We start from the raw sequence: 10,332 nt of genomic DNA, 5'->3' as shown, positions 1-10,332 counted from the left end.
ACCTTGCGCTTGCCAGGCAGGCGCTTTGCCGCTGAGCTAAATCCCCAGCCCCTTACTGGTTTTTTTTTGTTTTGTTTTGTTTTTTGTTTTTTTTTGTTTTTCGGTTTTTCTCCGGTACCGGGAAACAACAACATATTTGGAAATCATGTCTGAAAAAGAACTGGAATCTACACTTTGAAGTTCATCAGTGGAAAGGAAAATCCAATTAGAACATGGGCAAAGACATGAAGAGATTTCACTGAAGAAGATAAATACAGGGCAAATACATGGGAAAGCTGTTCTATCTTGTAGGCTCTTAGGGAAATTAAATTAAAACTACAGTATCATTCTACAGCTATAAAAAGTAGGGACAACACCAAACTCTGGTGAGGTTGTGGAAGAGCTGGGTCACTTATATGCACTGCTGGTGGAAATGTGAATGGCTCAGCTACTCTTGAAGCAGTTTGGTAGTTTTAAAGACCAAACATGCAACAACTATATGGCCCAACAGTTGCAGTCCTGGGCATGTATCCCAGAGAAACAAAGACTTCTTTTTATACTAAAGCCTGCACACAGATGTTTATAACAGTTTTGTTCACTAGCCAGAGCCTGGAAACAGCCTAGATGCCCTTCAGTGGGTGAACAGTTAAACAAAATGTGATCTCTCAGTATTGTGGAATGCTTCTTGTCGGTAAAAAGGAAGTAACAGTTTGGATGAATCTCTGGAGAATTTTGCTGAGTGAAAAAAGGTAATTCCCCAAAGCTACCTTCTGTATGGTTCCATTTGTATGACATTTTTGAAATGATAAAATTATACGAATGGAAATCGGTTGTTGCCAGGGGTTTAGGAGCGGGTAAGAGTGGAAGGGAAGTAAGTGTAGCTACAAAAGGACAACATCAGTGGTCCTGGCAGTGATGGAAATGTGCTGGATTTTGACTTGGCCAGCTTTCTGGTTGTGAGATGATACCTGGTTTGGTAAGATGTTATCACTAGGAGAAATCCCATGGCCGTGGAAGAGGAGGTATTTGCAAAGTGAGGGCCAAAAGGAGGGATACTTGGCATGTGCCTCCTCCTCTACTGTCAGTTCCCAGAAGGGCGCCCTTCAGCTCCACAGTCATCCACATCTGCATGTGGGAGGCTTGGCAGACAAGGAAGACAGAGGAACGAAGCCTGGCCTGAGCAGGAGGAGATGACGTCTTGTAATCTGTTATGATGCTCTTCCTCTCTCCTGATTCCAGAGAAGCTGATGACCCCTGAGATGTTTTCAGAAATCCTCTGTGATGACTTGGATTTGAACCCACTGACATTTGTACCAGCTATTGCCTCTGCCATCAGACAGCAGATTGAGTCCTACCCCACAGACAGCATCTTGGAGGACCAGTCTGACCAGCGTGTTATCATCAAGGTAGGTGGCTGCTGGCCTTGAGCTAGGGGAAGTGTCTTGTGGAGCGCTAGGGCACACTGAAGCTTTGGCAGAAGCCTGTCTTTGCATTCCGTGCTGTGGATCAGGGCTTTTATATCAGGCAGCATCTGGCTGTGCCCCCAGGAAGGGAGGAGGTTGCGATCTCAGGTTAAGGTGTCACATTCTAGGGAGATTTCAGGGATTGTTGCTGTAGCACTGCCAAGGACTGAACAAAGCCCGGTAGTGCAGTGGAGGTAAAGGCAGCTTGGTGGGCGGAGCAGGGAAGCCCCTAGTAAGGCAGGCAGCATCGCTGTAGACTTCAGAGGGTTGCACTGGGCCAGGAGTGTTTAAGACTGAATATTTTGTTGCATGCATGTGACACATTTTATCTGTCCATTCATCTATCAGTGGACGCTTGAGTTTTTTCTGCTCTATAAACATGGATGTGCCAGTATCTGTGTTCCTGCTTTCATTTCTTTGGGATATATATCCACAAGTAGAATTGCTAGATCATACAGTAATTCTGTTTTTAATGTTTTGGGTTTTTGTTTTTAACATTTTAGGTAACCACCAAACTTTTTCATGGCAGCAGTGTACAAGGTTCTAATCTCCCCGCCACCAGTACTGGAGATTGAATCTAGAGTCTTCCCTGTGAGCCATATCTCCAGCCCTGTTTTTCATTTTTTTGAGACTAGTCTCATTAAATTGCTAAGTTGTCCAGGCTGGGCTAGAATTTGAGATCCTCTTGCCTCACCTTCCCAGAGTGCTGAGATTACAGGCAAGGACCTTGTTCTTTTTTTTTAAATAATGGCCAGCCCAAGGGCTGAGGATATAGCTCCCCAGCATAAGCGCCTGCCTGGCAAGCACAAGGTCCTGAGTTTGATTCCTGGTACCAAAAAAAAAAAATCATAATAATGGCCAGCCTAGCTGGGCGTGGTGGCACAGGCCTGTGATCGCAGTATGCAGTATTTGGGAAGCTGAGGCAGGAGAGCTGCTGTGAGTTAGACACCAACCTGGGCTATATATGTGAATTCAAGGCCAGCCAATAATTAAACAGCCATTCTAAAGGGTGTGAAGTAGGATCTTACTGTGATTTTGATTTGCATTCCTCTACTGATTAATGATCCTGTCTTTTCTTATGCTTATTGGGTATTTGTATGTCTTTGGAGAAATGTCTATTTAAATCTTCTGCCTACTTTTGAATTAGGTTTTTGGTTTTATTGTTGAGTTTTACAAGTTTTCTATGTAGGTATCAGTGGCATAATTTGCTAGTATTTTCTCTCATTCTGTGGGTTTCAGTTTTGTTAGTGTCCCTTACTGCTCAAAAGATATTTTTTTCAGCTCTAGAGAGTGAATCTAGAGCCTCATGCATGCTAGACAAGTGCTGTACCATTGAGCTACAACCCTGGCCCCAAAGTTTAATTTTTGATGGCGGCTAATGTTTCTTTTTCGCGTAGCTTGTACGTTTGATGTCATCCTTCAGAAACATTTCCAAATCTAATGTCATGAAGATTTCTCCATTTTTTTCCCAAAAGTTTTATAGTATTAGATCTGAAGTTTAGATTGATTTCTAGAGGGTTGATTTGTTCTTTTTGTTTGTTTATTGTAGTGCTGGGATTGATCAGGGCCTTGTGCATGCTGGGCATGTGCAATACCACCGAAGTACTTTCCCAAGTCCCTGTTAGTCTGTTTTGATTTAATTTTGTATATGGTATTATCTCAGAGTTCAGTTTCATTCTTTTGTGTATATATAATGAGTTTTCCCAGTATCATTTGTTGAAAATACTGTCCTTTTCCCAGAGAATGTTCTTGGCACACTTGTCGAACATTATTTGACCATATATGTGAAGGTTTATTTCGGGACTGTCTATTCTCATCCATTGGTCTTATGTTTGTCTTTATCTCAGCAGTATGTTGATTTGATTATTGTAGCTTTGTAGTAAATTTTTGAAATTAGTAATTGTGAGTTTTCTCATATCATTCTTTTTCAGTATTGCTTTGGCTGTTGAGAGTCCCTTAGTTGCCATATGAATTTTTAAAAAAATTTTTGTTAGTACATAATGATTACATTCACCATGAGGAATTGATACATATATATGTAATGTCTTAATTCTTTTTACATCTCCTTCCCCTCCTGTCCCTCTTCATATGATTTTTTGTTTTGTTTTTTGAGGTAGAGTCTCATTATGTAGTTCAGGCTGGTCCTGAACTCACTATGTAGCCCAGGCTACATAGTGAGTTGAACTCACAGCAGTCCTCCTTCCTCAGCTTCCCGAGTACTGGGATTACAGGCGTGCTTCATATGAATTTTACAATGGATTTTTTTCTATTTCAGTAAATATTGGAATTTTGGTATGGATTATAGTGAGTATATAAATCACTTTTGGTAGTATTGATATCTTCACAATATTAAGTCTTCTAAACCATGAACATAACTACTTTTCCATTGATTTATGCTTTCATTTCTTTCAGCAATTTTTTAGTTTTATATGTCTTTCACCTCAGTGGTTAAGCTAATTCTGTGTATTTTACTCTTGTTGATGGTATTTTATTATTTTGTTTTGTTTTAGTTTGTTTTTTTCTGAGTCAGGGTCTCCCTATATAGGTTAGGCTAATATCGTGCTCACTGTGTAGCCCAGTGCCTTAGTTACTTTTCTCATCTCTGAGGTACAATACCCAGCAGCCACAACGTAAAGGAAAGAAGGTTTATTTTTATAGAGGTTTTAGTCCATAGTCAGCTGATTCCAAGGCAGGCCAGCATGGTAGAGGGGAAAGAGTTCATGGCATTGGAGGCAGGAAGTTGAAAGCTGTATCAAAGGAGGAAGAAGGATGGATATATACACGTGCGTGCGCGCTCACACACACACACACACACACACACACACACACCAGTGTATATATTTATTTATTTACCTTTGCAGGCCATACTCATCGTAATCCACCTTTTCCCACCAAACCTCACCTCCAGCATCACATCAGCTATAAGCCCATCAGTGATGCGTATCACATACGTATGACCCAGTCATCTCCCCCAAGCTCCACCTTTGAGCACAGGAGATAAACCACAACACCCAGGCTTTCCTCCTGCCTCCGTCTTCTGAGTGCTGGAATTCAAAGTGTCAACCACCTCACTAAGCTAATACTTTTTTTTTTTTCTAATGTTATTTCAGATGGAGTTATTTTCCTAATTTCCTTTTCAGATTGTTTATTATTAGTGTATAGAAACTCAACTGGTTTTTGTCTGTTGATTTTATATCTTTGCTCCTTTGCTCATTTGTTTATTAATCTATTTTGGTTTTCTATGTACCAGATCATATATCTAAACATATATGTTCATAAAGACCATATATCTTTACTTTTTGATTTCAGTTGGATGTATTTTATTTACTTAGTTATGTGCCTAAGTGCTCTGGCTAGAATACATTATGTCAGATAGAAGTGGTGAGAGCAGTTATCACAGAGGAAAATTTTCAATCTTTTACCACTTAAGAATGATACTAACTCAACATAGGCTTTTGTATTATATTGCTTTTTGTTATATTGAGGTAGTTTTCTCCTATTCCCAGTTATCAAGTGTTTTTATCATGAAAGAGTGTTGAATTATGTTGTGATGTGGAATCTTTTTAATATGCTGCTGAATGCAATTTGTTAGTATCTTGTTGAGAATTTTTGAGTCAGTGTTCGTAAGAGATACTAGCTGGGCATGGTGGTGCACGCCTGTAGTCCCAGCACTCAGGAGGCTGAGGCAGAAGGATCGTTGTGAGTTTGAGACCAGCCTGGGCAACAAAGTGAGGTCAAAGCCAGCCTGAACTGCATAGCAAGACCCTGTCTCAAAAAGACAGAAAAAAAGATACTAGTCCGATTTTCCTTTCCTGTATTTGTGTGTGTGTGTGTGTGTGTGTGTGTGTGTGTGTGTGTGTATATGTCTGTGTGTGTGTGTCCATGTGTTGGTGTTTTACTCAGAATTGAAAGCCTTGGTATATCCCAGTGTACCCCTGCCTTTTTTTGAGACAGGGTTTCACTAAATTACCCAGGCTGGGCTTGAACTTGACATCTTCCTGCCTCAGCCTCCCACAGTACTGGCCTTACAGGCATGTGCCACCATACCCGGCTCTGATTTTCTTTTCTTAAAGTGTCCAACTGACTGTAGTATCAGGGTAGTGAGCTGCAAAATGTTCCCCCCTCTTCGGGTTTTTGGGAGAGTTTGAGAAGGATTTGTGTTAGTTCTTTGGTAGATTTCACCAGTGAAGTTACTAGATAGATCTAGGACTTTTCTTACTCAGCAGATTCTTTTTTTTTTTTTTGAGACAGGGTCTCGCCACGTAGCTCAGACTGTAGTTCCTCCTGCCTCAGCCTCTTGAGTACTGGGATTACAGGCGTACATCATCGTGCCAGGCTTCTCAGGAGATTTTTGATGCCTTATTCAGTCATTTCCTTATTCACTAATACTTTGCATTTGAGAGAAAGATGAATTTGTTTACTTTAGCTCATTTTAGTTTCACATTATGGCCAGCTAGCGGGAAGGGGGCATAATTCAGAAGGAAAGGGACATCATGAGAGAGCAATGGGGTTGTTGGGGCTACAGTGTACGTTGCTTTGCCTGTGTCCTCGAGCACAGCCTGCTGGCTGCAGAGGGCAGCACTGGAGGTCCCTGCTCTGTGCCACATCTTTGTCTTAACCCTTGGTGAGGATGAAGCTGTAGGACGAGCCCCGCCTAACCATGTGGTTCCAAGTGGCTGGGGTCAGTCCCCTGTAGGGTCCTTAGGAGAAGCCATCACTCCATATCCAGCCCACTTCCCTGACATTTTTCTCAGAAAAAATTTTTTTTTCCCAGTCCCGGAAATCGAACTCATGACCTTGCACTTGCCAGGCAGACGCTGTGCCGCTGAGCTAAATCCCCAGCCCCCTTTTCTCAGAATTGACACCGTTTTGTTTTTTTGGTTTTTTTTTTTTTTTTGTTATCTTGGCAAGACTTATGAGTCAGCCATACATAAAGTTCTCCAGCGGGTACAAATCCTCCAGGGCTACCACCTGTTCCCCCAAGTAGAGGCTTTCTAATTATCCCTCTGAGTCATCTGTAATTCCCACCTGTGGGGTGGTGTGGGCTGTAAACTGTTGAGAGAGGTCCCTAGGTCAGGATCCTGTCCTGCCAGGGCTGGGCTGCGTGCCCTGGCTTGGATACAGACAGCCCAAGGAAGTCTGTGCTGCATGGGATGGAGGTGCTGTGTTCATTGGGCCAGGGCCCTTGTGAGCATCATGATCCCTAAGGCAGGGACCCATTTTTCAGGTGAGGAACTGAAGGTCACACTGAAGGTCCCTCCTTGTCTAGAACTCAGAAGAGTTGGGTATTTCTGTGAGGCTCTACTTCTTTGTCTTATTCTGGGACACAGAGGATAGAGGACAGGAATCTTTGTAGCAGTGCCACCCAAGGAGTGTCTTTTTCAGATATTCTTGGCAATGCCAGCACCAAAGCCCAGGTCTGACCACTGCTACGAGGGTACCTGGCCTGGGTTGGCTCCACTCACTTCCAGGGGATTCGGAGTAGATAGCAGGAGCCAGACCTGCCTCATACCTCCTTGGGAGGTCCCGGCCCAGCTTACTGTGGTCCAGCTGCTCCTCACTTTACACCAGTGCTAGTGTCCTGTCTGCCCAGAAGTAGACGCTGCCCAGCACCCTTTGTGGAAGGCAGGCCCTTCCAGGCCCTCCTCAGGCCTTTGCATTGCTGTGGCCGCCCGTGTGTGGGAACTCCTGCCCTGGGGAGTCACAGGCCTGCTCTCTGGGTTCATCCCATTTCTTCCTAGAAGGCCACCTCCCTTGGGGGGCTTTCCTGGCCTTTGACTGCAGAGGCTGGCCTGGCTTCTGAGCCTTCCCTCACCCCCTCTTTTTATTAGTACGTTTTTATGATACATAGTACGTACGTTCATAGTGGGGAATTAGTACACATACCACACTGGGATCCTTCTTACTTCCTTTCCTCGCCCTTCCATCTCCGCCATCTGCAGATCCCCTCCATCTTCATAGAATCTAACTCCACTTCCTGTCTTTTATTTTGCTCTTCCTCCATTTCCCTGACAGCCTCACACTTCTGCCCCACCGTGTGTTCACTCGTCTCGCTTGGACAGTGTCTTTCTCTCCCTGACCCATCGGGATGACGTTTTGAGGGTCGTGTCCCCTGTGCCTCTCCTTGGGAGTCTGTACTTTTGAATCAATGACTGTACTGGTGACCACATGGCCGGGTGGGCAGCACAGTTCACGAGGCAGGGCAGGCGGCCTGATGGGTGTAAACTGCGCACCCTGGGTCTGGCTGGGTCCTGCTTGTGTGTTTCCGGCAGTCACCTGCTGCTGCACGTTCTCTACGGCCCAGTGTCCACATGGTTTACTCTGCGTTTGCTGTCTGGTGGGAAGAGGCAGCTCCAGTTGTATCCCAGAAACCTTCCCCGCTTGTGGGTATGGACAGGCGTGGAGGCGCAGAGGCCTGGGGGGTGGGGATGGACTGAGCCCACGCCACCTAGCTCTGGGCCGGGTGGAGGATACTGTGACTCCCACCTCAGCTGCTTCCTCCGCTTGCCAGTGGTGTCACAAGGATTTGTTGATTCCCAGAATAAATGCCCTGGAGCCCATGCTGGGGAGTCCTGGTTCTCAGGGGATGACCGAAACAGAAAACAGTGGTGGATGACTAAGATGGGCTCGCAAATCCCAAGTGCCGTGTGGAAGACGGTGCAGAGAGGCGCAGAAGGGGCGTGAAGAACTTCGGAGCCAGCTTTTTAGTGGAGGTCAGAGTGCTAATAAGAGGCTGATTCTAGCGGAGTGTGGTGCTGCAGACCTGTAATTCTGACGCTTGGAGAGGCTGAGCAGGAAGACAGGGAAGATGGCAAGTTCAAGCCCAGCGTGGGCAGCTTAGTGAGACCCCATCTCAAAGTACAAATGTTAATTAATTAAATGGCTGAGGGTGTACCTCTGCAAAGGCACTGGGTTCATCCCCCAGTCCCACAAAAGAAAAGAAGGAAAGAGAAGAGAAAGGCAGGCAGCTGGTTCTCCCCAGGCAAAGGGTAGAACCTGCCAGTGAATACAATGTGGTGTGAATGGTTCAGAGGCACAGCGCTTCATGAATATGGTCAGGGGTTGGGGCTTCTCCCCCACCTTACCAGGAAAGGAGGTAAAAATTTCCAGGTGGGCTGAGCCAGAGCTGGGCTCTTAGAGCAAGCGGTTCACCATGCCTCTGCCCACTCTGATCCGTGTCATGAAAACCAGTGGAGAGCCAGGCAGGGATGCAGGCCTGTAAGTTCAGCTACTTGGAAGGCTGAGGCAGCATGACCACAACTTTGAGGCCAAACTAGACCACTTAGCAAGATCCTGCCTGAAAATAAAAAGTTAAAAATGGCAAGGATGTATCTCAGTGGTAGAGTACTTGCCTGACGTGTGAGGCCCAAGGTTCAATCCCTAACGCCCCCTCCCAAAAAAACAAGGGACAGTAGTGAATGAGCAGGTTCACCATGGCTTGCTTACCCAGCAGAACAGTAGACAACCGTGAGGGAGGTCCCAACTCCCTACTGCTGTGGGGTGACATCACGGTGAGGGAACAAGCCAGACCCCAGGGGGTCCAATCTTTGTCATTCAGTGATGTCCAGTTTTGGAACAGGCATAGCAGCTGCTAGAGTGGGCATGGTGGGAGCTTCCGGGGTCAGGCTGTGTTCTCTCTGGATCAGGGAGCTTTCTACGTGTGAAAACGCCCCAGCTGCATGTCTGAGTCCTGGGCACCTTTGGCTGTGTGTCACCTACCAGGAAGGATCTGCTGGAGGGTGTGGGAAGAGCCTGTCAGTGCTTCTGCTGCCCTCCCTGGGTTGCCTGCCACCTTGTGCTGGGGGCCGGTACACACACCTGGCGAGAGGACTTCTGAGAGGGCCAAGCTCTGTAAAGCAAAGAGGATGGCTTAAGGCAGGTTCTGGGACGCTTGAGCTAACCCTGTCTGGCCAACATAGTCATCTAAAAATTGACTGACTTAGGGGTGAAGGGCAGAAAAGAGGATACCCTCAAACATGGGGTATAAGGGCCATGGGAATAGAGGTGAGGTAGAGTCAGGTGTCCTGGAGGCACTTCAGGGCTTCCTTGATGGCGACTGCCAGGCTCTGAGCCAGAGCCCCTCACGGCAACCTGAGGGGTTTGTGGGATTGGCTCTGATTTGCAGTTGTGCAAGTGGAAGGACAAGGGCCAGCCCTAGTTCTTCACCTGTGAGCTGTGGGCCGTCTTTACATCCTGATGCCTTGCGGGCTGAGGATGGTTCTGCCTGCTCTCACCTGTGGCTTTGGATCTCGCTGCAGCTGAACATCCATGTGGGAAACATCTCCCTGGTGGACCAGTTTGAGTGGGACATGTCGGAGAAGGAGAACTCGCCAGAGAAGTTTGCCCTGAAGCTGTGCTCAGAGCTGGGACTGGGCGGGGAATTTGTCACCACCATCGCGTACAGCATCCGGGGACAGCTGAGCTGGCATCAGAAGACCTACGCCTTCAGGTAGGTGGTTCATGTGTCTGCCTTCCTCATTTCTCTACCAAAGCACTTAAGGGAAAGACTTCTCTTTGATGGCTTATGATCTTTTTTTGTTTTGTTTTTTGTTTTTGAGTCTCAGTAAATAGTTTAGGCTCACCTCAAACTCACTGTGATCCTCCTGCCTCAGCTTCCCAAGTGCTGGGATTACAGGCAGCTTTGTAACTTTATGGAGCGTCACAGTGACCGGGCTGTGGTCCAGTTGTAGTTCTGTCCTCCTCCTGCCTCATGTCTCAGCAGGGCTTCTCATCACAAGGCAGGACTGTGAACTAAAGAGGTGCTATATTGGAAGCACTTAATGGGCTGCCCAGTAAAGACTCGGTGCTCTGTTAGTGTGAACCTGAGGTCTTTACCTCCACCGTCCCCAGGTCCCAAGTCCTCCTAAGCCCCTGTCCCTGGCCTCTGCCC

General features: G+C 46.3%; 1 protein-coding gene across 3 annotated transcripts in view; it reads left to right on the top strand.

Annotated features, from left to right (window-relative positions):
• Positions 1 to 10,332, top strand: part of Smarcb1 (SWI/SNF related, matrix associated, actin dependent regulator of chromatin, subfamily b, member 1) — a 36,843-nt gene that overhangs the window by 19,311 nt on the left and 7,200 nt on the right. For all 3 annotated transcript variants that reach the window (XM_005396418.2, XM_005396419.2, XM_013520440.1), the window contains exons 6-7: positions 1,219 to 1,385; positions 9,701 to 9,891. In XM_005396418.2, the coding sequence (XP_005396475.1) occupies positions 1,219 to 1,385; positions 9,701 to 9,891 (358 nt within the window). The remainder of the gene's footprint in view (positions 1 to 1,218; positions 1,386 to 9,700; positions 9,892 to 10,332) is intronic.

Source organism: Chinchilla lanigera, unplaced genomic scaffold (assembly GCF_000276665.1).
Source record: "Chinchilla lanigera isolate Chin_1 unplaced genomic scaffold, ChiLan1.0 scaffold00054, whole genome shotgun sequence".
Taxonomy (NCBI): Eukaryota; Metazoa; Chordata; class Mammalia; order Rodentia; family Chinchillidae; genus Chinchilla; species Chinchilla lanigera.
This window is presented reverse-complemented; position numbering and strand designations above follow the sequence as displayed.